General features: G+C 43.2%; 2 protein-coding genes across 13 annotated transcripts in view; both read left to right on the top strand.

Moving 5' to 3' along the window:
* Positions 1–7,198, top strand: part of LOC135522832 (SEC14-like protein 1) — a 49,700-nt gene extending 42,502 nt beyond the window's left edge. For 3 of the 5 annotated variants that reach the window (XM_064949484.1, XM_064949477.1, XM_064949461.1), the window contains exons 11-17: positions 634–805; positions 967–1,101; positions 1,282–1,416; positions 1,910–2,167; positions 2,472–2,650; positions 2,936–2,962; positions 4,117–7,198. In XM_064949484.1, the coding sequence (XP_064805556.1) occupies positions 634–805; positions 967–1,101; positions 1,282–1,416; positions 1,910–2,167; positions 2,472–2,650; positions 2,936–2,962; positions 4,117–4,216 (1,006 nt within the window). In that variant the 3' untranslated portion in view covers positions 4,217–7,198. The remainder of the gene's footprint in view (positions 1–633; positions 806–966; positions 1,102–1,281; positions 1,417–1,909; positions 2,168–2,471; positions 2,651–2,935; positions 2,963–4,116) is intronic. The other 2 variants (XM_064949468.1, XM_064949491.1) reach the window with 1 other exon arrangement.
* Positions 7,199–9,047: 1,849 nt separating this feature from the next.
* Positions 9,048–27,936, top strand: part of LOC135522861 (endonuclease V-like) — a 49,665-nt gene continuing 30,776 nt past the window's right edge. For 3 of the 8 annotated variants that reach the window (XR_010452734.1, XR_010452735.1, XM_064949550.1), the window contains exons 1-5: positions 9,052–9,237; positions 16,455–16,626; positions 23,188–23,322; positions 24,124–24,163; positions 24,374–24,486. Coding sequence is in view for 5 of the 8 variants with exons in the window: in XM_064949550.1 (XP_064805622.1) it covers positions 9,194–9,237; positions 16,455–16,626; positions 23,188–23,322; positions 24,124–24,163; positions 24,374–24,486 (504 nt within the window). In the remaining 3 variants the exon portion in view is untranslated. Of the gene's footprint in view, positions 9,238–16,454; positions 16,627–23,187; positions 23,323–24,123; positions 24,164–24,373; positions 24,487–27,936 lie in introns of all 8 variants that reach the window. The other 5 variants (XR_010452733.1, XM_064949520.1, XM_064949501.1 and 2 more) reach the window with 4 other exon arrangements.

Consider the following 27,936-nt stretch of genomic DNA (forward strand, 5'->3'; position numbering starts at 1 on the left):
GCTGTTGCTAAGCTAATGTGAATCATGGGAATTTGCCTTGGTGCAGTGGGGTTATTAACGCAGGGGCTGCGGAGTGTGGGGCATGCTCTTTAAAGTTCTCCAGGCAAGATGGAAAGAATGTGGAGGGTTCCTCTGAAAGGTGTGGGTGAGAGCGAGATGAAGGAAAAAGGAAACCGCACACTGCTCTTGGTAGTATCGCTGATATTTAACAAGCTTGCGTATCGTCCTTCGTCAGAGCTTTTTTGAAAGGTGCGGGTGAGAGAGACGGGGAAATTGGGCGAGTGACAGAGAAATTGGGCGAGTGAGAGGAGGAATGGAAAAGAGAGGGACGGGGAAAAGAGAGCGAGAATGTGAGAGTAGGGGTGTTGTCTGGCAGCTCTCACGCTTATCAGATGGACGTGACTATGGAGCGAAGCCATGCAGGACTGTTTCTCCAGTGTGCTAGGGTGGAAAACCACGGAGCTTCCCTCGCGCAAGACCGGGGCAGCGAGAGAGTCCCGGATTGAGAGAGGGGGAGGAATCTGTCTCCGTTTTTTGACGCCGGGGTCGAATTTGGAAATGTAACGTGTGTTGTACTTTAAAATCTATGCATAGTACTTCAAATGTTCTCCAACCTCTCTCTCTCCCCTCTAGTTGTTGGACGTGTCTGGTGGACCTCGAAGGGCTAAACATGCGCCACCTGTGGCGACCGGGGGTTAAGGCCCTTCTGAGAATCATTGAGGTGGTGGAGGCCAACTACCCAGAGACCCTGGGACGCCTGCTCATACTGAGGGCTCCTAGAGTCTTCCCTGTGCTCTGGACCCTGGTGAGACACGCTGAAATGCTATGGCTGGAGACTCCTCTAAACGGCACCCTATTCCCTATATGGTGCTTACGGGGCACTAGATGAGATGCCATTAGGCATGATGTGTTTAGGCGGGAGCAGTAGGGTGTTGACTCGTCCCACCGTCTCTGTCCTGTGTTCAGGTGAGTCCGTTCATCGACGAGAACACCCGTAAGAAGTTCCTGATCTACGCTGGGAATGACTACCAGGGCCCCGGCGGCCTGCTGGACTACATAGACAAGGAGGTCATCCCTGACTTCCTGGGAGGAGAGTGTATGGTGAGTGTTTGTGTGTGTGTGTGTGGTGTCATCACCCAACATTGTCACATTGTCGTGTGGTTGCCATGATCACGCTTGTAATCCCTTTCTTTTTCGCGGCTGTGAGGCGCATATACACAATATTATCCGTGTGGAGCAGAATGACATGTACTTTCTCGTATGGCCTAATTCTGTGTGCAGTGTGAAGTCCCAGAGGGAGGCCTGGTTCCCAAGTCTCTGTACCGTACTGCAGAGGAGCTGGAGAACGAAGACATCAGCCTGTGGACAGAGACTATCTACCAGAGTGCCAGCGTCTTCAAGGGAGCGCCCCACGAGGTGAGCCCCCAACACAGTGCACCTCGGCTGGGGCGGAGCAGAGAGGGGGTGACTGTGGCCTTGGCTGGAGCTTTTGAAGTCGTTTGTGGGGGAGGGGGAGGGAGAGAAGGAGAAATAAGTTGCTTGACCGACACTGCCACCCACTGGAGAAGTCCTGAAAGTGCATTCAAACTGATCTTCAGACATTTAGCCACTGTTCTGTCTCTAATTGAACTTAAATGTTGCTTTGAGGGGAATCTGCACCCATTTGTTCTTTTTGTTTCTGTTACATAAAAGTAGATGGATGATATAAATCTGTTTATAAAAGGAGCCGTGTGGTAACTAGTCGGTAGAAATCTGCTGTCTTTCCTCCTCCTGTCATCTGTCCTTTTCTCTCTCATTCTTTTTCTTTCTTTTATTTCTACTCTTCTCATCCCTCCCCCTCGTTTCTCCTTTTCTCTCCCCTCTCTCCTTCAACCCCTCCTCTCTTCATCTCCCTGCTTTCCCCTCCCAGGTGGTGCTCGAGATCATCGACGCCTCCTCCGTGATCACCTGGGACTTTGACGTGTGTAAGGGAGACGTGGTCTTCCACCTCTACCACTCTAAGCGCGCCCCACAACCCCCCCGCAAGGACCCCCTAGTGGGGCAACACAGCAGCATCACCACCCCCGGGGGGAACAACGTCCAGCTCATAGACAAGTCCTGGACCTTAGGCCTGGACTACAGCATGGTGGAGTCACCACTCACCTGCAAGGAGGGGGAGAGCGTGCAGGTCAGCGCAGGAGCAGCACACTAATTCTTCATAGTATTGAGAAAGACATCAGGCATGCAGGTGGCTCTTTTTGTCAGTGCCTGAGAGAATCTCTTGACTGAATGAATGAATTAAGATTGACTCATTCAAATATACAGGTTTGCGTATTACACCCATGTTGAAACCAGTCGTTTCGTGTTAAGTGTGATTTTTTTAAATGCCATTCAATACTTAATGACTCTAATGTTAAGAACGTTCAGATTGACAATGATTTAAAATCTCTCATCTAATGCATTTCTCTCGCTCTCGCCGTCCCTCTTCCCAGGGTTCCCACGTGACCAGGTGGCCCGGGTTCTACATCCTGCAGTGGAGGTTCCACACCATGCCGGGCAGCGCCTCCACCAACCTGCCCCGCGTGGACGACGTCCTCGCCTCCCTGCAGGTCTCCTCACACAAGTGCAAAGTCATGTACTACACAGAAGTCATTGGTTCCGAGGACTTCAGGTTAGTAGCAGTGTGTGTGAGCTGATATCAAATGGGTCATCAAACTAAATGTTATCTTTTTTAAATCATACTGTATTTTGTGTTATTGTATTGTATCATCACTTTTTTCGTATACAATATTGACATTAACATTAATGTAACCATTAGTATGAAGTGCCAAGTGTAGGTTTCCCCTCCTAAAGAGAGAGTTGTCCTTTTTACCCTCCACTCTTTCTTTTCAATGCGCTCCTGTCCTCTTATCGCTCACCAACACCTCTTCCACTCCTTCTGTCTCTTCCTGTGAAGAACGGCTTGCTTTGACGTTCAAAGTTTGTAAGTGGACTTGTGTTCCCTTAGCTTTGCATTGCGTTTGGTTGCTTACGAAAACTCCCATTAAACAGTTAGCGACAGCTCTGTAAGACGCTAAGCATCCTGACCCTTCGCGTATGGCTTTATTTGAGCATTACCTCACCAGCAAGGCAAGGCTTTCTCTTTTTGTGCTTTAGCTAGAGAAAGGCGACTCGCACTCACTCACTAAGCTAGTCTCTCCCTTGCTTGCATGAATGACTAACAGACACATGCTTTTTAAAAGTTTGAGTTGCCTTCCTCCTTTGCCACAAAGGGCTACCTGTATTTCAGGGTTCCCCTACTGGCGGCTCGCGGGTGGGTTTATTTATTTATTTACATTGTTGGACATAACAGAATGATTTAAATGATTTTTAATTTAGGAAATCTGTTCCCAAGTATTCCCATGCATAATGGAGGCATGTGACGTCATACAAATCAAAGTCAATGTAAAATGATTCGGGATTTAATCCAAATATGATTTCTGTTTGGGCTTCTTGCGGTCAATTTGCAGTCTACAAATGATTTGTAATTATGTTCCGGCCCCCCGACCATCGGCCCACAGCTGAATGTAGCTGATGATCTCTGCCGTGTTTTTCTGCCTCTGCAAAATGGTTGATAAGGATAAGTCTTTCATTCATGCCCCTCGAAACTAATCACTGAAGCATGAGAGGCCATGTTTTAGTCCCCGTGGGTTAGAGGAACCTATTTAGAGCAGTATGCTAAATGAGTGTCTCACACAGTGGATTCACCTCCGTTTGGTTTGACTTGCTGCATGATCTACACTATTCGGCACTAGACTTGACAAAGCAGGAGCTGGAGATGGGCGTCATTAATACCAGACCAGGGATCAAATACTATTTGAAATCATTTCCTATGTGACAAAACATTATTATTATTTTTTTTATACTTAAACTGTGCTTGATTGAGCTTTCCTTTTGCAATATAACCAATAAACGAGTCCCACAAGTGCAAACCCCTCCCACCTATCACAACTAATGCAAACACTCAAAGAAATTGAAACATTTCAAATAGTTTTTGCACCCAGGTCTGTTTTAAGCCCATTTAGTATGTAGTTCTGTTAGGTCAACAATAAGAAAACATTTAAATAAATGAATCTAACTTTTTTGTTTTACTCTCAGGGGCTCTATGACCAGTTTGGAGTCGAGCCACAGCGGTTTCTCCCAGCTCAGCCACGCCACCTCTAACCACTCCCAGTCCAGCTCCATGATCTCCAGGTAGAGGACTACAACTCTTGCCAAGGACTACAATTCCTCCTCTTCTGAACTACCAAGTCCCAGCTCCTCCCAGCTCCTCCAGCCTTCACAGTCCACACTTTCCGCCCTCACCACCTCAAACCTGTACTACTATTAGTCAGTCACAATGTGGATCTGAAGCATGCTTGCACAACAGAGGGGAAAGAACATGTCGGCAGTTTAAAAACTGAGAACAAAGACTTGTGATTTAAAGGGCTCCGTTTTTTTCTTGCAGCAGGCCATGTATATTTCTTCCCAGCTTTCTGCTGGGCTGCTGAACAGAATGTTGGCAGAACGTTTTCTGCTTGCTGAGACTTTGGTAGGTGTGGGAAGTGTCGCACCCATGGATGCCGGATCAAGCAATTGTCGCACTCATCTAAGGAGCTGTGAGACCGGATTAAAAACCGGATGCGCCGTTACATATATGCATTAGAACACTTTACACATATGCACACCTCCAAGGCGTTGGTGATACGGGGATGCGCTGTTACATAAGAACATGGACACTTTATAGGTTGAAGAAACGGGATGCGCTGTTACATAAGAACATGGACACTTTATAGGTTGAAGGAACGGGATGCGCTGTTACATAAGAACATGGACACTTTATAGGTTGAAGAAACGGGATCCACTGTTACCTGCAGACAAACATGCTCAAATATCGGAAGACGCACAAACGCATACTGTATCGACACAAACCATAATCACACCTGCAATGACATGATAAACTACAGTGTTTGCCATATCACCAGTGGGGTTTGTCTCTACTTGGTAAATTGTTTATAGGTCCAGATTGGGGTAAAGCAGTAGCGAGGTATCGTTTAGAAGCAATAAGAGTTCGAATTTATACTATTGACATAATTACATTTCTATTTATCATAAAAATGTGTGTATGGAGGTTTGTCCTCATGGGTGCAATGTTTAGGTGACCTTCCAGTTCCTGGGTGACTAGATGGATGGACAGACAGGCACATTTTTTATTTAGCTAAACTTTAATTTGGAGAAATAGCCAGAAGAAATTGCCAGAGGTTATTTTGGAAATTGGAATTCACAAATGGAATTTGAATTAACACATTTTGAATGTGTTCGCAAATTAATCTACACCTACTAGCCTCTTTTTGGCACGAGACACTTAACCAGTGATTCCTTTTTAAATTCTTAAAATTAAATTACTCGGACTTGAATTTGAATAGATTCCGCCCCAAAATGAGTGTTTCCCGTCTCTCCCCGACTGCAGGATCGAACCTGACCCATAGCTAGGCGTGGTGTGCTTTTGCTAGCTAAAGGAATGTCCCGAACTGTCAGGGTCACAGGTTGAATAGGTCAAATTGTTGCTATTATTTTTAAAGGTGTGGATATAGAGGGAGGAAGTGAATGTTTTTTTTGTGGTGAAAGCTTAGTCATTTGCTACTGCTTCATTCATAGAAATGTATTGATGCGCACATGTACTTGGGCTTGTGCTGGTTGGGTTGTGTTTTCAGTGAGAGTGAAGTGTGTTACTGCATGCTCATATGGGGATATGGTTGATTGATTGATTTTAGTTCAGGAGTTACCATAGGAACTACTCATGAGCCATTTGTTAGGACCATTTTAGCCTTTGTAACTAACCATTTCTATAAGAAACATATCTGCTTGGTTAGAGGACACCCCCTTTGCCTCGACTGAGCGAAGTGGAGGATGTTTCCATTGTAATGCAACGTACCCATGCAAATAATGTTCTGTACAGCCACCTTGTGCTTCTAAAGCACCAAAGACCAGCCAACAAAAAAAACTGTCCGTTCCATCTTCTAGTTTCAATGTTGTTGTTTTTTTGTCAAGCTAGTTTGGTGTGTTTTAGGGGCTGTTTTGTGAGCTTCAAGCTCACAGAAGAGACATTGAACTTTTCTACAGATCAGACTATAGGCCTGTTTCAAAGGGTTGGCAAGCTTTTTGCCTTGCATTGCAAGCTGAGGCTCTCTCAAGACAAGCCCATCCAGCCTGGTCAGTGCCACCATGCTGCTGCTTGACGTCAGAGGGCCAAAGACATGTTTGTTGACGGGCGTCGGCTCTCACTCCCAAGGATTATCGGCCAATCAGGACCAGTCTGTTTTTAACAGCTTTTTGAGATGCTACTTTTTTTTTAGCGATGATAACGAAAACCCAAGGTCAAAGTGAACAGTCTATAATGTACAGTGTGTGTCTAACTGGAATAACGAAGTGCTTTTCTCACTGAGGAAAGGATCCGCTCAGAACGAGGGCTGTTCAGAATGAACTCATTTATTAAGTGAAAGTGATTGAATGGAATAATGAATAACTGTAAATGTCTAAGGGTGTCACCCAGGTCAGGTCTGAGGATGTGTAGTTGTACGTAACGTGTTTTCTTCTGTACTAATTTTAACCTTGAATTATGTCTCGAGATAGTTTCCTACTTTCCAGCTCTTTATCAAAGGAAACTCAATGTCCACAATGTGTAACATAATATCAACACAATGTGTAACGTGCTCAACGGTTCACTGAGCTGTAGAGAAAGGTTCCGGCCCTGAATAGGTCTTTGTTCCCTCTCACAGTCCTGTCGTGTTCCAATGTTCGTTTTTCTTCAGCCGAGTTGGAACAGTGCTTTAGAAGTGTCTCACTGTGTTGTTTTAAACCAGAGACCGATTTCTTCCGTTACCTTTCAGTTTCATCAGCTGACCTCAACATGGGGTCACTGCCACGACTGAAATGTGTCTGCTATGTAACCTGCTTTGCTCTACTTCTGTCAACCTTCACTTCTACTTATCTCATTTACATATGAGGGCTATTTCTGTCTTGTTTGTCTGTGTCACCAACCATATCCCGATTTCTCCATTTCTCTCATCTAGCCTCCCTTCCTATAAGACAATGATAATATTGCATATCTTTATTTCATGTTTATTTCAACTTTGAATTAATATAAAATAGCGCCTTTACAATTTTTCAAAACATTAAACTTGAATTATGAGAATTTAAAGTTGTCTTGTTTGTGAAACATATCTTTCTACGTTTGATCCGGCTTCAACCTGCAATGCACGCAGCAATCTTAGTTTAAACTCTACTTGACTGTGTCAATGTGGATACATTTAGTTAGCTCAAGTCACCTACATACAGATATCTCAGACAAAATGATAATCAGAAAGAGTTGAACATTGAATGGATGGATGGGATTACGTGAAAGCCAGGGTGAAAAGGTGGGTTTTCAGACGGGAATGGAAGATGGTCACTGAATTACAGCCAGATACTATTCGCTGGGGACCAGTTTGAAGCCTAAAATCTCATTTGAAAGTGCTTTCTTGGTAACAAAAAAAAGTTAATTACTGTATGGTATTGAGGAGCTGTCCAAGGTACTACTGGCTAATGCCCACTAGGTGGCAATCATAAAATATAGAACAGAATTTGCACAAACAAATCAAAATTGTATTTGTCACATGAACCGAATACAACCGGTGTAGTAGACCTTACAGTGACATGCTTACTTACAAGCCCTTAACCAACAATGCAGTTTAAAAAAAAAGTAAAAAATAAAGAGCATCAGTAAAAGAACAATAGCGAGGCTGTATACAGGGGGTACCAGTACCGAGTCAATGTGTGGGTGTACAGGTTCGTCGAGGTTATATGTACATGTAGAGTTAGTGACTATGCATAGATAAGAGAGGAGCTGCACTGTAAAATAGGGGCTTGGGTAGCCATTTGATTACCTGTTCAGGAGTCTTATGGCTTGGGGGTAGAAGCTGTTCAGAAGCCTTTTGGACCTAGACTTGGTGCTCAGGTACCGCTTGCCATGCTCTAGCAGAGTGTCTATTGACTGGGGTGGCTGGAATCTGACACTTTTTAGGGCCTTACTCTGACACTGCCTGGTATAGAGGTCCTGGATGACAGGAACCTTGGCCCCAGTGATGTACTGGACCGTACGCACTACCCTCTGTAGTGCCTTGCAATCGGAGGATGAGCAGCTGCCATACCAGGCAGTGATGCAACCAGTCAGAATGCGGGTCCACAAACTAAAGACAAGTTAGGATTTGAACTGCACATTTTGTACAATGCATATTTTATGAGTCTGTCTCAGTTGTGTTTGAAAGACGGTACAAGTACCACTGCAATGAAACTGCTACATGTGAACTGTCGTGTGACACTTGGTGTTTTCAAGATAATTGGGAACTCGAGGGGGAGAGGTCAAATCATAACGTTCGGGAAGCCAGAGCTCTAGAAAGATGCCCGAGTCTCCGACTTGGAATACCAACTTGGATGATGATTCAAAACGAATCCCGGTCGGAGTTTTTTTTCAACAGTTTTCAGTTGTCTTGAAAGCACAGAAGTCGGAAATTTCCCGAGTTCCCAGTTGTTTTGAACGCAGCAAGCGCTGTTTGGTTCCGCCCATGTGGAGATACGTTACGAAACAAAACAAGATACTACCAAAGATATGTATAGCTAACCCAAGACAGTGCATCTGTGTCGTTTACAGTTGGAGCAAATGCAGCATAGTGGGCAGAACATGCAATCAGATGGACAAAGGCCAAGCACGAGCTAGCGAGATCCTGTTGGTGCTTTGCAGCATGTATTTGTATATTTCCGTTAGGGAACGCCTCCTCTGAAGTGCGAACTCAATTCGACGTTGCACTCCTAAACAACGCCCCTTTTAAAACGTTGGCAAAGCATCAAGTCTATAAAAATGTGTGCACTGACAGATTATAGTTTTGGGAACAGAAATGTATTGAGAGCAGATTTTTCAAAGATTAAAAAAATGTGCACAACGTCGGCCCAGTCACTACCCGTGACTGTACTTCCTCTCACTACCATATTTGTTGGTAAAAAAAAACGAATGCTTCAGCTTTATAGCCCCTGTGACGCGTCTGAGTTTAACCTTCTGTCTGTGGTACAACCGTTCTTCTTATACGTCAGTGGTACAACACGGAAGAAGGTCTTCGCTGCAATAATTTGACACTTCTGCTTGTTCACTTCGAGTAACTACATGTCTATTCTTCCTCAAGAAGAATTGGTCAAGAAATGGGAAAGGTCAGACACGTTTCTCTTAATTTGACATAATAAAATGGCAATATGTAAACTGTATTTCACAGCGAAAAGGAGCACGCGCTGCTCCTCCTCACCTGTGTTTTATTGTCATTTGATTAGGACACCACAGACAGGTGTGACAGCTAGCTATCTAGCTAGCTCACATAATTTGCTAGCCCCCTGGTAGCTACAAATACAGTGCTCTCTAGCTAGTTAGTATCAATCAAGCCAGCCATTACAAGAGGCAGAGCAGTTGTCTGGCACATGGAGCAGTGGCGTTCAGTGCCGTTCAAGATGAGGGAGGGCAGATATTCTTTTCATGAGCATGGCCTTATTTTTCTATTACAGCATATTGGATGAATGTCATTCATATTCCATTCACACAATTCGTTGTAACAGCAATATGTTTAGGCTACAACATTACACTCAAATTGTCACTATACCCATCATGAGGTTGCTACAACCAAGCCTATGAATGAAAGTTTACAACGTAGGTGCACGCAGGTCGAGAGATACATTTCAGGTGACAGACCGTGACATTCAATACCGCCTTGCACACACGTGCCTGTATCAAGCTGATATAGGATGTAATTATTAGTCCAAGAAATGTTTTTCAACAGAATCGGTGGGATGAATACACCACTGATCACGCTATATTCCTTCTCGCATCCATGCGCTCTCCTCCTCTCACCTCTTCCCGTCGCTTGTGGACTTCAATGCACAACACATCTGGCTGTATGTGACCAGGCGGAAAAACCTTTCCAGGCCAAACCGCTTAAACACAGCCTACATCGTTGTCACCATATTAGCTAAAGTAACGTCATAGTCAGCATAGCTAATATAACTAATGCGTTAGTAAACCCGCTACAATCATGCAGTAACGTTACAGTGTACAGTCAGTAAGCAGTACACCGGCAGGCCCCGGTGGCAATAAATGAGTAAAACCTTGACTTGGAAGAGTTCCAGTGTTGTGTTGTTGGAGAGTCATAGCCAGCTAGCTAACACAGCATCCCTCTGTTTGAGCAGGGCGTTTCAGTAGGCTGAACTAGCCAGCTGCATTTTCTAGCTAAGTGAAAAAAATGACAATCTCTGTATATATATATATATTTATTTATTTCGTGCTTCTCCATTTTGGAAGAAATGAATTTGTTCAAAACTGTTCAACTACTCTCTTTGAGTCAACTACTCACCACATTTTATACATTGCAGTGCTCTCTTGCTGTAATTTATGCTTTAAGTACTAGATTCATTTTCTGATCCTTTGATTGGGTGGACAACATGTCAGTTCATGCTGCAAGAGCTCTGATTGGTTGGAGGACATCCTTCGGAAGTTATCATAATTACTATGCAAGTTTGTGGAAGGGGGTGCCAACCATGAGCCTCCTAAGTTTTGTATTTAAGTAATGTACCCAGAAGAGGACGGAAGCTAGCTGTCCTCCGGCTACACAATGGTGCTACCCTACAGAGTGCTGTTGAGGCTACTGTTGACCTTCTTTGAAAAATAATGTGTTTTAATCAATTATTTGGAGACGTGATTATATTTAGCATAGTTCTATCTCAAAAGGATAACTTTTTAAATGTTTTACAATTTTTTTGCCTTTTGGGGGCCCTAAGGGATAGTTCTAAGTTTATTGGGGTGGGTGAGGAGGATTGTCAAAATGTGTATGTTTTGTGTTTTTTTGTGTGTGGGGGGGGGGGCACAGGGCAAGGTAGTGCACAATGGTGTATAGTACTTCAGTAAAAATACTTTAAAGTACTACTTAACTATTTTTTTTGGGTATCTGTACTTTACTATTTATATTTTTGACGACTTTTACTTCACTACATTCCTAAAGATAATGATGTGCATTTTACTCCATACATTTTCCCTGACACCCAAAAGTACTTGTTACATTTTGAATAGCTGGACAGGAATTGTCCAATTCACGCACTTATCAAGAGAACATCCATGGTCATCTCTACTGCCTCTGATCTGACAGACTCACTAAACACAAATGCTTTGTTTCTGAATGAGGTCAGTGTTGGAGTGTGCCCCTGGCTATCCGTAAATAATAAAATACACTAACAATTCTGCCATCAGCTTAATATAAGGAATTTGAAATGATTTATACTTTTACTTTTGATACTTAAGTAAAATTTTGCAATTAGGTTTACTTTAAATACTTAAGTATACTTAAAATCAAACACTTTAGACTTTTACTCAAGTAGTATTTTACTGGGTGATTTTCACTTTCATCTGAGTCATTTCCTATTAAGGTATCTTTACTTTTACTCAAGTATGACAATTGGGTACTTTTTCCAGCACTGGTAGTGCATTTTATTCCCAGCTTTACAATCCCATTTTGCAGGCTTTACTATATAATTTCTTCCCCTATCAAGGTGTTTTCGTACTTCCCTTATGCACCACGCTTTTCTGCATGCTTGCTATACTGTCAACTCTATTCTGCCCTCTATCCATAGTGTGTCGTGGCAATTTCCTGTATTACCAAATGAGGAGAGTTACAAACCACACAGCAGTCAGAGTTATACTTAAACTTAATCTTTAATAATAATTAAGCTTTGCAATAGCATTTGACTTTCAACAATTCACTATCTCTAATGAATAGTTGAGAGTGTCAACATAATGGCAACTGAGATCTTTTATAGCAAAGATCCACCCCTCTCAACTTACATGACGAACCACAGATCTCAGGAACTCTTCACAAAGGGCCTTTTACTTGAGAAAGGAGTATCCCTTAGCCAGATAGCATTAGCTATACATTATTGTTCAGTTTGGTCTCTAAGACGAGGTTCTAATCTCGTTCCTGGTAATTCCTAGTACCAAAAAATTTGCTCCATCCAAGGCATAACTCAATTGTCAACTCTATGTACTCCCATCTCAAGTAAACCCCCTCTTCTCCCCACTCCTGGACAAGCTTACTGAGGGGAGTGACTTGCGCACAGACATTGTGGAGCCAAGAGATAATTGGTTCACCCTTATTCACGCCATCCCTTCACATGGTTTAACAGATACATTCACATATGAAGACAATGTTCCATTCTGACCTCTCCCCTCTCTGGGCCCCAAGTGACTGAGCCCAAGCTGAGAAGGGAAAAGTGCAACTGCCAACAGTATAGTCCAAAGGGATACATTCTAATGACAAGTATCTCACATAAGCATATTATGTAAATAAAACATCTTATTTATCTATGTTACCCAACTAATTCTGATTCATCCGCCACAAGTGACAATAGAGGTAGCTAGATTGTTTGTCGAGATCTGCAATAGGCTAACTAGCAATCACACCACACATAAAATTATTCAAAGCTGCTTAAAATGTTGTACATAAATCCACTAGAACATAGAGGAATAGCTGATATGCAGCAGAGAGGCCTGGTGCGTCATTGCACATGAGAAATCCCTTAAGACACACAGCTCAAAAAGCTCCCTACTGATCTTGTTTAAGCCATACAAATGTAATTGACTATATAACGGATGCCCCTCTTCACATTTCTCCAAATAGTAAAAAATAACAAACATAAAATAATTATTAATTTAACTAATATGAAACTATTTTTTCATGCTGAAGCAGTCCATTTTCAATGTTTTCCCCCCAAAACCTTGCTAATTAAATGTTGACTGGAAAGTAAGCCTAACTGGCAGTATGATAATTAAAAAATTGAAAAAATTATATATATTTTTTAATTTTACCCCATTTCTCCCCAATTTCGTGGTATCCAATTGTTTTTTAGTAGCTACTATCTTGTCTCATAGCTACAACTCCCGTACGGGCTCAGGAGAGATGAAGGTTGAAAGTCATGCGTCCTCCGATACACAACCCAACCAAGCCGCACTGCTTCTTTACACAGCGCGCATCCAACCCGGAAGCCAGCCGCACCAATGTGTCGGAGGAAACACCATGCACCTGGCAACCTTGGTTAGCGTGCACTGCGCCCGGCCCGCCACGGGAGTCACTGGTGCGCGATGAGACAAGGACATCCCTACCTGCCAAACCCTCCCTAACCCGGACGATGCTAGGCCAATTGTGCTTCGCCCCACCGACCTCCCGGTCACGGCAGAGCCTGGGTCTCTGATGGCACAGCTGGCGCTGCAGTACAGCGCCCTTAACCACTGCGCCACCCGGGAGGCACTGATAGCATGATAATTTGAATCAATGGGGTGCACATTTGTTTTGAATACTCAGCCATCATATGTGCAGTACAGAAACCTGACAGAAACACTGCTAGCCTAACAAAAAATGTACTGTGACTAAAACTCGATTGGGACATGCTTTCAATGGTGCTCTCCAACACCTGACACTAATATAGTGGATTAGGGGGGTACCCTAACTGTGACTCAAACCCTGGTCCCTTTGACTGTCATTCCAAAAACCATTATACTGTCACAATCCTCGCTATATGAACCATGATGAGGGTGGCAGGTAGCCTAGCGGTTAAGAGCGTTGGGCCAGTAACTGAAAACTCGCTGGTTCGAATCCCCAAGCCGACTAGGTGAAAAGTCTGTTGATGTGCCCTTGAGCAAGGCACTAAACCCTAATTGCTCTGGATAAGAACATCTGCTAAATGTAATGATACAATTCCTACCAAGTGGATTGGCCCTATTAGCACGATCCATAGGGTGTTTTCCTTTCACGGCAGAGACTCGGTTTAACTTCCTTATTTGCTACAATGCTGTTTGAAGTGGGATGGTGGCCGTGCCTTCAAGTACAGAGGGGGCAGTGTTGCAAACCTCACTATATGAACCGCGGTACAATTCCCAGCAAATGGGTTAACCCTATTGGCACGATGTTTTGTCTTTCAAGCCAGCAATCTTAGTTGTATTCCCTACCTCACTGTTCGCTACAATAACAAAGGGCTAAAGTCACTTGGTGAGGTTGTTAGGTGTTGTACATAGGTTGTTTAGTATTATTACAAGGGGTGCAAGTTTAATTCCATTTTAAAATTATGATTGTTGTTTTCTGCTGACTCGCTTTACATTTCTTTTTTTAAATCTGTTATACAGTTAATTCAATTTGTATGGTCTTAGGGACGTTATTGTTTTCAAGTGAATACAATTCTACTCTAGACTGTAAATTGCAGTGAAAATGTAATTGAAATAATGGTGCAAAAGCCCTGTTATTTGAATGTTCGATTCCATTAATTCCATTTGGATCAGTTGTGGGTCTACTCTCAGATTCTAAAGTCTAGAAAGGAATAGTACAGGACAGTCCGGCTGTATTTTTACTTCTGATGCTGATGCACTGTCTGTTGCTGATTACCATTCTCCCAAGTCTTCCTATATAGTGAAGCTACATAGGCCTATGCTCCCAGCAGGCCCTGTTATTCAGGGAAGCTTAATGCCCGTTCTGCCTTCTTTCCGACCCGAGCAGCTTTTCCTCGATCTAGAACCTAAGGCTTCAATATCGCCTACATATTTGTCATTTAACTTTTAAAATGTATTACCTTTTTTTGTGTGGCAGAAACACAACTAGTCATAATGTTTTAATCTGATTAGGCTACTTCGAAAGTCTCCTGTCACCTACCTTCGCACGTTATCCACTCCACTCAAATATAATCCAGTTTCCCAACTGCACACTGGCCATTCAATCAATGGCAAGAGACATCTGTTACAAAACACCCAAACGTTTAATGTCATTCGTAGATTGTCAAGCCAAGCCTTTGATACGGAGTAGGGAGGGATCTATTTTCTGTTTGTCGAGATTGACATACTCTATTTGATTGGAGTGTTGAAAACGTAAACCAAGATGAAGTTGGTAATCGGTATACAGTTATGCATTGCTTATTGGTTGTGTGTGGTGCATTGGCACAGAAACCTGTTGGTGGGGAAAATGTTGCATATGTTTTATATACTTGTAGTAATAAGGTACAAGGGCGTGTGGTATATGGCCAATATACCACAAACCCCCAAGGTGTCTTATTTCTAATATAAACTGGTTACCAATGTAATTAGAACAGTAAAAAGTGATTTCAGCTAATCAGCGTACAGGTGTCGAACCACCTGCTTTACAATTATAGATATATCATACAAATGTACATCTGATTTCCCCCTGGCTAATGATTATTGTCTGCAGCCGTCTCTGATCGTAGTGTAGTGAGGCAGGCAGGGGGATAGAGCTCATCAGTGGTGGTCGGCAAACCCTCAACCTTCTGGCCCGTAGCCCTGCCCGGCATCGACTGTGCCACAAAACCATGCTGAAGTGGTCAATTCGACATCCACGTTTACTCATTTTGCCATGGGGCAAAGACGAATTTTTAAAGCTAATTTCCAGCATGACTTATGCCGTGTTAATGATATCTGAGTGACTAACAAAATCAAAGGCGGCCCCCTGGAGGTCAGCACCCTTGGGCGACTGACAGAACAAGAACAGTAAAACTACTATTCTAACTCTCAACAGTACGTTGAGACCCAGACTGAGCTTCTGGGTCTCCGATTGTGCTTGGAGCCAGCCCTGCACAATTTGGTATTTTAAACCCATGCTCGTGGAATATCACATATCAACCACATAACAATGTAAAAGGTCTGAATGTCGGCCTAGTTATTCTTGTTCAATACTGGATAGCCCTTGTGAGGTTCAGGTAGGGTTGTCTTGGGAGAACAGTAGTAAGTTACCCTATGACACCAGCGGAGGGACACAGCATCTGGGCAGGTGAGGTGAGGCCTTTCTGCAAGAGAGAAGTTTCCTGCCAACAGTAACCCTGGAATGCTGCCAGTATCGGCTACCTCTATCAGCCGTTGACTTGTGAATCTATTGTGACCATCACTAATAATGGTATCATGTCCCTTTTCCCAGCGCCGCCTCCTTGTTAGATTTGTGTCTGACGCTGGAGATGTAGAAGCCAAGCAGATGGTGTAGGCCCTACTGACAGAGCCCTACTGACAGAGCCATAAGAAAATATTGCTTTATTTATCTGATCATATTGGAATATATTTGTTAGGTTTTCAGTAGGTTCAATTAGGTTCACTAGACTATATGCGTCATTTAAAAAATTTTCAATGAACATTCGAACAGTCCGGCCCTCGGCTTGTAGCTAAATTTTTTATTTGGCCCTCCGTCCATTTGACTTTGACACCCCTGGTGTAGGGGGACCGGTGCTGTAGAATGCCTCATTACTAGTAGAAGTCTTCATCCGCTGTTGACCAGTCCAAATTTGCACCCTACCTCTCCCCCTTGGCCACTAACCCTTTGTGGTTCTCTCTCCCTCTCCTCTTTCTCTCCTAGTGAACAGGCCAGCCTGAGGCAGCAGGTGGTGGAGGAGGACACAGAGGATTGGCAGAGATGTCCCGACTTCACCGGGCTGGAGAGGGTTGGAGGAGTGGACCTGTCGTTCATCAAAGGAGATGACGTCAGCGCCTGTGCCCAGCTAGTTGTGCTCAGCTACCCAGACCTAGAGGTAAGGCAATATTTCTATGCTAATGCTAACCATAGGCTGAGTCTTAATGCTATAAAGCCCAAACTGACCATTTCTATGCTAATGCTAACCATGGGCTGCGTCTTAACGCTATAAAGTGGTTTCCTTTCCTCCTCTGACTCACAGGCACTGTTTGAGCATACTAGATGAAAGAAAGATGGTGTTCTTTTTCTATTTCACCTGAATAGCTATTCTGTATTAGTGTGGATCAAAGAAAGGAGACAAGGAAAGGAAGTGACTTGAAGGTATTGACACACAGGCCATGTCTGTTCAGTCATCCTAGCAGTTTATGACCACGAGTCTTGCCTCAACTTTTCATTGCCTCTATTTTTCATTCTTAACCGTTCCGCTCCCTCTATTGGACCCGACCCTAATTCTCCATCAAGGGCTGTCAACACATTCTGAAACACAACCCATCATAATTAATGATATTTGCCAGCTTGTTTTGTTGATACATGGACCAATTTTGTTGTAATGTTATTATTGTACGGCTAATTAAATGTTCCCCAGTCAGTGCAGACACAATAATTTACCCAGAGTCTCTCCGATTGGATTTTATTGGATTTATTCACAACACAGTGGTTTTTGCATCATAAGCCCAAACAATTTCAGAGTAGCCAAGAGCCACAATGAATTTTTACAAATTGGCTACTTAGTTAGTTTTGAATATCCAAGGATGAATATCTGAGTAATATTCTGAATTATAGTAATTTGTGTGACATTCACATCACAATTAACATAGAAGATACTAAATACAAATTCTGACAATGGCGGGCATTTTAGCAGGAGTACACCAACTCCTCAATCAAATAAAATTGACTTGATAGAACAATGTGAAATAAATCAACACAATTTATTAAACAAAAAATACACTTGTGTGATACCCATTTCCCAACAAGTTAATCACAAATACTTGATGCTCTCAGAAATAATAACTTTTACTTATGAGTACAGTATGATGATACATTTATTTTTCAACACAACCTGCAGCAACAGTATTTTACTATAGCTGCATTAGGCAAGAGGAAGAGGAGCACAATTGTCAACAATGTGGTGATGACATCCACTGAGTGGTAGCTGTATCATGGCATCCTGTGGGACTCTGAGCGCAAGTCAGCAGCCTCTTTGTGTCTCATGACGAACTCGATCCAGTAGACGGCCCTGTCCAGGGCTTCATGGAATGGTCTGGAGAGCTTCTGCATGTTGAACTTGTAGGCCCCATTGTGAAGAACATCGAGGGAGAAAGAGCAAAATGTGTATACCAACTGTGGTCCAACGAGCACTGTAAATTAAAGGCAATCTAATATAATGCACCAGCAAGACTCCCCCACCCCATGCAGGTTCTGTGAGCACCTTGTCCTACCTCGCTTCTACAAGGCTTTTAATGAGTTCTTTATCCTCAAACATTGCTCCTACCACACATACTTTCTTGAATCTTTGAAAGTAAACTCAGCAAAAAAAGAAACGTCCCTGTTTCAGGACCCTGTCTTTCAATGATAATTTGTAAAAATCCAAATAACTTCACAGATCTTCATTGTAAAGGGTTTAAACACTGTTTCCCATGCTTGTTCAATGAACCATAAATATTTAATGAACATGCACCTGTGGGACGGTCGTTAAGACACTAACAGTTTACAGATGGTAGGCAATTAATGTCACAATTATGAAAACGTAGGACACTAAAGAGGCCTTTCTATGGACTCTGAAAAACATCAAAAGAAAGATGCCCAGGGTCCCTGCTCATCTGCGTGAACGTGCCTTAGGCATGCTGCAAGGAGGCATGAGGGCTGCAGATGTGGCCAGGGCAATAAATTGCAATGTCTGTACTGTGAGATGCCTAGGACATTGCTAAAGGGAGACAGGACGAACAGCATGACCACATGTAACAACACCTGCCCAGAATCGGTACATCCGAACATCGCACCTGCAGGACAGGTACAGGATGACAAAAACAACTGCCCGAGTTACACCAGGAACGTACAATTCCTCCATCAGTGCTCAGACTGTCTGCAATAGGCTGAGAGAGGCTGGACTGAGTGCTTGTAGGCCTGTTGTAAGGCAGGTCCTCACCAGACATCATCGGCAACAACGTTGCCTATGGGCACAAACCCACCATAGCTGGACCAGAAAGGACTGGCAAAAGTGCTCTTCGCTGACAAGTCACGGTTTTGTCTCACCAGGGGTGATGGTCGGATTCGCGTTCATCGTCGAAGGAATGAGCGTTACACCGAGACCTGTACACTGGAGCAGGATATATTTGGAGGTGGAGGGTCCGTCATGGTCTGGGGCGGTGTGTCACAACATCATCGGACTGAGCTTGATGCAGGCAATCTCAACGCTGTGCGTTACAGGGAAGACATCCTCCTCCCTCATGTGGTACCCTTCCTGCAGGCTCATCCTGACATGACTTTGTTCAGGGACACATTATTCCATTTTTGTTAGCCACATGTCTGTGGAACTTGTTCAGTTTATGTCTCAGTTGCTGAATCTTGTTATGTTCATACAAATATTTACACATGTTATGTTTGCTGAAAATAAACGCAGTTGACAGTGTGAGGGCGTTTATTTTTTGCTGAGTTTATATCAATATGAGTATTTTGTTCTCTGAATATTTTTTTAAGATCCTCTGTGTGTTTTTGAAGGATTGTTTGCACAAATTATATAATGGAATTTTATCAAGCCTACCTATTGTTGAGATGCTTATTAAGGTGTAGAGCACGGATGGGCAACTGGCAGCCCGGACCGCAGCCCGCCTTTTTTAGGCCAAGGCTCAATATCATCCCCATGCCCAAAAGCCACCGTAATTCAAGAATGAACCAAAAACAACACAGACTAACTCTCTCCACATGTCATCCCTGGGCACATAAATACAGCAAAACGTCTCCATCAATCAATAAATATATGTATTATTTATTGCATTACCAAGTCAATTAAAATGCCTAATTTAACATTTTTTTAAAAATCCATGACTCAGGAGCCTGTATAAATATTTTGGTTGACTTGCACACTAGATTTTCTTTTTAATAAAAAAAATAACTCTGTCTAACCTGACAAGTCGCAAAATCCCAAAGACCTTGTCATCGACTTCAGGTAGATACTGTCAGCTCCAGTGGATCCATCGCAAGGGACAAGATCTCTGTTCAATGATTAACAAAAAATTGAACTTTGGAGCCAACTTTGTCAAAATGTCCAGATCGTTTTTCAGTGGCAAACTAAGATTTCTGAGAGTGAATTAATCCATTTTGCAGTCCTTCTATCCTTTTCTAAAATAATGTATAGAGGTTTATTGAACCTCAGGGTCAGCATAGTTGCCTGGTTTGGCTTACATGGGTAAGCCAGCTACACTGTAAGCGAGAGTTGTGCAGGTCAGTGGAAAGATATTCTGGGTTAAACAAAAGGCTCTCAGAGAAATCTAGAAAGACCACACATGCAAAAGAGGGAAATAACATTTGATCAATCACATCTCCTTTTAACAACGAGTATGCAGTACAGTATTGACATCTAAACACAGACTCAGGTCTCTTACTCTCAAGAGTAAAAGACCTGAGCCGTTATGTTTTCTACCAGAATCAGTACGCCTTTAAAGGGATAGTTCTGGGAAATGACATATTTATATTTAAAAAAAGGAAAACCCGCACACTGAAAACGACAGGTGACCGAGCCTGACTTCAGTGCTTATTTATTTTTCATATTTGCAGCGACATGATCGTAAGCACTTAAGTCAAGGTCAGTCACCTGTCTTTTTTCAGAGTGCAGTTCTGTATATACTCTTGTTTTTTAATGCTAGTTTCTGACAAATCCAGCACCTGGACCTAGACACACTGCTGTGCACAAGAGTTTCTCTTTCTTTGTTTATATAGTACCAGTCAAAAAGTTTGGACACGGCTACTTATTCAAGGGTTTTTCTTAATTTTTTCTATTTTCTACATTGTAGAATAATAGTGAAGACATCAAAACTAAATTAAGGCACTGCATCGTAGTGCTAGCTGTGCCACCAGAGATTCTGGGTTCGAACCCAGGCTCTGTCGTAGCCGGCCGCGACCGGGAGCGCCATGGGGCGGCGCACAATTGGCCCAGCGTCGTCCGGGTATGGCAGGATTTGCCCGGAAGGGATATCATTGTCTCATCGCGCGGGCCGGGCGCAGTGCACGCTGACCAGGTCACCAGGTGTACGGTGTTTCCTCTGACACATTGGTGTGGCTCGCTTCTGGGTTGGATGTGCATTGTGTCAAGAAGCAGTGCAACTTCGTTGGGTTGTGTTTCGGAGGACGCATGGCTCTTGACCTTCGCCTTTCCCGAGTCCGTACGGGAGTTGTAGCGATGGGACAAGACTGTAACTACTACCAATTGGATACCACGAAATTGGAGAGAAAAAAAATATATATATTTTTTAAACTATGAAATAACACATGTAGTGTAGTAACACATACAAGTGTTAAACCAATCCAAAATATATTTTAGATTTTAGTTTCTTCAAAGTATCCAACCCTTGCCTTAATGACAGCTTTGCACACTCTTGGCATTCTCTCAACCAGCTTCATGAGAAATGCTTTTCTAACAGTTTTGAAGGATTTCCCACATATGCTGAGCACGTGTTGACTGCTTTTCCTTCACTCTGCGGTCCAAATCATCCCAAACCATCTCAACTGGGTTGAGGTTGGGTGATTGTGGAGGCCAGGTCATCTGATGCAGCACTCCATCACTCTCCTTGGTCAAATAGCCCTTACACAGCCTGGAGGTGTGTTTTGGGTCACTGTCTTGTTGAAAAACAAATGATAGTCCCACTAAGCGCAAAGCAGATGGGATGGCTTATCGCTGCAGAATGCTGTGGTAGGCATGCTGGTTAGGTGTGCCTTGAATTCTAAATAAATTGCTGACAGTGTCACCAGCAAAGCACCATCACACCTCCTCCTGCATGCTTCACAGTGGGAGCCACACATGCAGAGATCATCAAGACACGGTGGTTGGAACCAAAAATATCAGATTTGGATTCATCAGACCAAAGGATAGATTTCCACCGGTCTAATGTCCATTGATCGTGTTTCTTGGACCCAGCTAGTCTCTTCTTATTTGTGTCCTTTAGTAGTGGTTTCAGCAATTCGACCATGAAGGCCTGATTCACGCAATCTCCTCTGAACAGTTGATGTTGAGATGTATCTGTTACTTGAACTCTGTGAAGCATTTATTTGGTCTGCAATTTCTGAGGCTGGTGGTAACTGTAATGAACTTATCCTCTGGGTCTTCCTTTCCTGTGGCGGTCCTCATGAGAGCCAGTTTCATCATAGCGCTTGATGGTTTTGCGACCGTATTGACTGACCTTCATGTCTTAAAGTAATGATGGAAAGTTGTTTCTCTTTGCTTATTTGAGCTGTTCTTGCCATTATATGGACTTGGTCTTTTACCACATAGTGCTATATTCTGCATACCACCATACCTTGTCACAACAGATCTGATTGTCTCAAACACATTTAAGGAAAGAAATTCCACAAATTAACTTTTAACAAGGCACACCTGTTAATTGAAATGCATTCCAGATGTACCTCATGAAGCTGGTGGTGCTCTTGTTCTCATTGGACTTTACAGTGTCCCAGAACTTTTTGGAGTTAGAGCTACAGGATGCAAATTTCTGCTTGTAAAAGCTGGCCTTTGCTTTTCTGACTGACTGCGTGTATTGGTTCCTGACTTCCCTGAACAGTTGCATATCGCGGGGACTATTCGATGCTATTGCAGTCCACCACAGGATGTTTTTGCGCTGGTCGAGGGCAGTCAGGTCTATTTTCAAGCATAGTGATGGCTGCATCATGTTATGTCTATGCTTGTAATTGTTAAGGACTGGGGAGTTTTTCAGGATACAAAATCAATGGAGTGGAGCCAAGCACAGACACAATCCAAGAGGAAAACCTGGTTCAGTCTGCCTTCCACCAGACACGTGGAGATTAATTCATCTGTCAGCTGGACAATAACCTAAAACACAAGGCCAAATCTACACTGGAGTTGCTTACCAAGGAGGCAATGAATGTTCCTGAGTGACCGAGTTACAATTTTGACTTAAATCTGCTTGAAAATCTATGGCAAGACCTGCAAATGGTTGTCTAGCAATGATCAACAACCAATTTAACAGAGCTTGAATCCTTTTTTAAAGAGTAATGGGCAAATGTTGCACAATCCAGGTGTGGAAAGCTCTTAGAGACTTACCCAGAAAGACTCACAGCTGTAATCACTGCCAAAGGTGCTTCTACAAAGTATTGGGTGTGAATACTTAAGGGAATTATATATTTCTGTACTTCATATTAAATACATTTGCAAACATTTCTAATAACATGTTTTCAATTTGTCATTATGGGGCATTGTGTGTAAATGGGTGATAAAAAAAAAAAATATATATATATATATTTAATCTATTTTGAATTCTGGCTGTAACACCACAAAATGTGGAATAAGTTGAGGAGGATGAATACTTTCTGAAGGCACTGTATTAGATATAACACAGGCATACGTTTATACCAGTGTTCTCTGCTGCCTGTTCCCTGTGTCCACTACCAGCTGCTGTATGAGGACAGTCAGATGGTGACCCTGACCGCCCCCTACATCTCAGGGTTCCTGGCCTTCAGGGAGACCCCCTATCTGCTGGAGGCCCTGCAGCGCCTGGAGACGACCCAGCCCAGCCTGCTACCTCAGGTCAGGGTCTGGCCACTTTGGCATTGGAGATGTTACAGTTTAACTGACTTAGTTGCTGTTATAATCAGATAACCCTAATGTCTCAATTTAGTTTACACTAAATGTCACTCTGACATGTCTTATACTGTCTGACTTCTGTTGAGACTTAAGGTTAGTACAGTTTCATTGATGTTGTCGGTTTGCTGTGTCCAACTGTTTAACTGTTCACCTCAGGGTGATACATCTCTGTGTGTTAATGCCTTTCTTTTCAGCTATCCAATACCCTCTGTCTTCCTCTCCCACTATGTGTGTCCATAAGTCAGCTCTGTATCATCCATACCTTTCCACTCTCCTGTGTTAGTCACAGCCCACACAAATCACTCACTCCCACCTCAAGTCGGGTCCCTGTCCACACCCCTCCCACACAAAACACATCTGCCTAACACATGCACGTTGCCCTTGTGGATTTATCACTGACATTTACCAATGGACACTGACAGACCATTCCCTGCTGCTTTATGTACAGCTCCTCAAATTCTTTCTACATGACTTATGATTCACAGCAGAAGTATGCCTGTACAACCACCTTGGCACTGTAAGAAATCAGTGAAAGGGCTGTTGGCACAGTTCAAAACAATTCAATACATCCATCCAACAAAATCTTGTGAAAACTCTTCTTTTGTTAGCCTGTAGAAAGACCTCATGCTGTATAAGTACAAGGGACAGCAGAGAGCTGCTTTGAGACTTGCCCATCTCTCACCCGTTGCCTCTTTCTGTACTTGCCCATCTCTCACCCGTTGCCTCTTTATCTGTCCCCAACAGGTGGTCTTGGTGGATGGGAATGGTCTGTTCCACTACAGAGGTGAGTAGTGGAACAGACAATCTCGGTCTCAAATTAAGACTGATTCGAACTGAGACCGAGACTGGATTCTCAGGCGACATACTGTCTACTAATAGCATTGACTATTTACTACTAACAGAAGCATGTTACATACTTGCATAACAATTCAGACTTCAGCTAATTGTGACAGTCATGTCCCCTACTATACATATGGGGTTGTCTTTTTTCCAGAGTTTGGCCTGGCGTGTCACCTGGGAGTTCTGTCAGGGCTTCCCTGTATAGGTGTGGCCAAGAACCTCCTGCAGGTGCAGGGTGTGGAGAAGAACGAGAAACACCAGTCACAGGTGAGAGCTCCACCGCTCACATTTCACACTGGTAGAGACCAAAATGATGAACAGATAAACACATTTTGAGGGGGGGGGGGGGAGATTGCATTGAATCAAATGACTCATTTCCAATTATTTAATGCCGGTAAGGGCGGAGTGTCGCTAGTTATATTTAATTTGTTCTTTTGTTTTTACAATAACAACTGGTTAACACATTCTGATGGATAGCACTCAAATGAGATCTCAACTGACATTGGACTACTAAACTGTAGCCTACCTACAGTAGGTCTGCATTTGAGAAAATGTCTGACCTCCAATGTCAAGCTTTTGTCAAGCTTTTCCTCTCCTCTTCTGTTGTTGACTGACTTCACATACCATCCTCGGTGGTGTGGTCCCTTTTCTTGTGACTGTATCAAACAACATTTTTGATACATTGATACAAAATAATTATAGGCCTACCTACAGTTTTATAGTGTTAATTTAATATTCATGAATCATTCATGTGGGCTCTTGTCTACCTTTGTGCTCTATTTGTCACACTTAGTCATACTGTAGCTGTGTTGAAATTGGAGTACAGAGAGCACAATGCATTATTCATCATTCTATTGTGATAAATGTTTTAAGGTAGTGTGTTTTCTTGCCTGGATCTATTGTCATATTTTATTGTGGGATGTTAGTTTCTCTCCCCAGTGTATCTGTGGCTTGAACTGTATTATACAAGTCGAGCAAAAACAAAAACCTGCTGGTGAAAACTGTAAACCAGCTCTTATTGAAAAGAATACTGGTGGGAGGAGTCTCCGGTAAAATACAGTATATAAACTCAGCAAAAAAAGAAACATCCTCTCACTGTCAACTGCGTTTATTTTCAGCAAACTTAACGTGTGAATATTTGTGTGAACATAGCAAGATTCAACAACTGAGACATAAACTGAACAAGTTCCACAGACATGTGACTAACAGAAATGGAAAAATGAGTCCCTGAACAAAGGGGGGGTCAAAATAAAAAGGAACCGTCAGTATCTGGTGTGGCCACCAGCTGCATTAAGTATTGCAGTGCATCTCCTCTTCATGGACTGCACCAGATTTGCCAGTTCTTGCTGTGAGATGTTACCCCACTCTTCCACCAAGGCACCTGCAAGTTCCCGGACATTCCTGGGGGGAATGGCCCTAGCCCTCACCCTCCGATCCAACAGGTCCCAGACGTGCTCAATGGGATTAAGTTCCGGGCTCTTCGCTGGCCATGGCAGAACACTGACATTCCTGTCTTGCAGGAAATCACTCACAGAACGAGCAGTATGGCTGGTGGCATTGTCACGCACGTCAGGATGAGCCTGCAGGAAGGGTACCACATGAGGGAGGAGGATGTCCTCCCTGTAACGCACAGCATTGAGATTGGCTGCAATGACATCAAGCTCAGTTTGATGATGCTGTGACACACCACCCCAGACCATGACGGACCCTCCACCTCCAAATCGATCCCACTCCAGTGTACAGGCCTTGGTGTAACGCTCATTCCTTTGACAATAAACGCTAATCCGACCATCACCCCTGGTGAGACAAAACCGTGACTTGTCATTGAAGAGCACTTTTTGCCAGTCCTGTCTGGTCCAGCTATGGTGGGTTTGTACCCATAGGCGACGTTGTTGCCGGTGATGTCTGGTGAGGACCTGCCTTACAACAGGCCTACAAGCCCTCAGTGCAGCCTCTCTCAGCCTATTGCAGACAGGCTGAGCACTGATGGAGGGATTGTGTGTTCCTGGTGTAACTCGGGCAGTTATTGTTGCCATCCTGTACCTGTCCCGCAGGTGTGATGTTCTGATGTCTGCCACTGCGAGGACGATCAGCTGTCCGTCCTGTTTCCCTGTAGCACTGTCGTAGGCGTCTCACAGTACAGACATTGCAATTTATTGCCCTGGCCACATCTGCAGTCCTCATGCCTTCTTGCAGCATGCCTAAGGCACATTCACGCAGATGAGCAGGGACCCTGGGCATCTTTCTTTTGGTGTTTTTCAGAGTCAGTAGAAAGGTTTCTTTAGTGTCCTAAGTTTTCATTACTGTGACCTTAATTGCCTACCGTCTGTAAGCTGTTAGTGTGTTAACGACCGTTCCACAAGTGCATGTTCATTAAATGTTTATGGTTCATTGAACACGCATGGGAAACAGTGTTTAAACCCTTTACAATGAAAGATCTATGAAGTTATTTGGATTTTTAGGAATTATCTTTGAAAGACGGAGTCCTGAAAATGCGACGTTTCTTTTTTTGCTGAGTTTATATATTTTTTAAAGCAATTTGTTTCGTTGCGGAAAATTCCAATCCAAAATTACAAATCATTTCATTTTAAGAAAATTAATTGCATGCTTCAGGCTTGAATCAGAGCAGTGATATAGTGGAATGGTTTGGTGTCTGTAATGACTGATGGAGAGGTGATAGTAATGAGAGAGGTAAGGGATTCACTCTCTTCTGATTTTGAATGACAGACATACAGACATGACTAATGTGACCACAATGCTAACATATTTCCATCTTAAAAGGTCATGGTAGTTTAGCCAGCCAAACGGCTCCACAACCTAAAAACTCAATTACCATCCAATAACCGCAGCTCAAACCGAGCCTACGACGCACATCTATGTTAGCGTAGCGCACTAATCTTACACAACACTTTGTGAAAAACAGTTGATGTCCCTCAGCTCTGCTTTAGCTCTGACGGCTGTCATGTTTTGACTCAGATTAGGTTTCCACTGTTTATGACCAGAGAAACCGGTAGCGACTCCCAAGTTAATTAGATCTCTCTCGGGCGACACTTAGCGTCTCACAGACGATAGCGATAGCATAAGCCTCACTAACCGAACTACTGTAGCCACGGTGTGGATTGCATTGGCTGAGATTTCTGAGCAAACTGATACAGTATCTGTCAGTTAGCTACTGTTAGCCAAAGTGTTGGCTCTTAGCTAGTCTTTCATTAAGGTATCAGGTAGCTTTTAGCAGTTCAGATACATATCCCTCGGGCTTTTAGCTAGCGACGCTCCAGTTATTTTAAATGAAACATTAGAACACCTCTTATCTTGACTTTGGTACTGGCGTCAGGCTCTTGTTTTCAAATGATGACTCACTGCGGATTGTAGAATGATAGATGTGACCTCTCTGACTTCAATATACAAGCGTAGCGTTAAACTGCCATGTGTGTAGTTGTTTTTGCTCATTAATCACATCGATGCAACATGAGTCATATTTGTTCCTCCAACTGCTCTCACCCGAAATTAGATTAGGGGAATCTGTGTTCATACGTCCAGAGTGAAGGAGACGTCAAAGATACGCACGGACATCCAATGTGTCGCTGGGGTTTCGTTATGTCGGAGGGTTTCGTAACATTGCGCTGACGCCCAATTCAAATCCCAGCAAAATGTCAATTTAAACATCGCAATAAAATTTACGTGAATTGTTCATGGGAATTAAACATGAAGGCGTTT

The sequence above is a fragment of the Oncorhynchus masou genome, chromosome 4, assembly GCF_036934945.1.
Source record: "Oncorhynchus masou masou isolate Uvic2021 chromosome 4, UVic_Omas_1.1, whole genome shotgun sequence".
Classification (NCBI taxonomy): domain Eukaryota; kingdom Metazoa; phylum Chordata; class Actinopteri; order Salmoniformes; family Salmonidae; genus Oncorhynchus; species Oncorhynchus masou.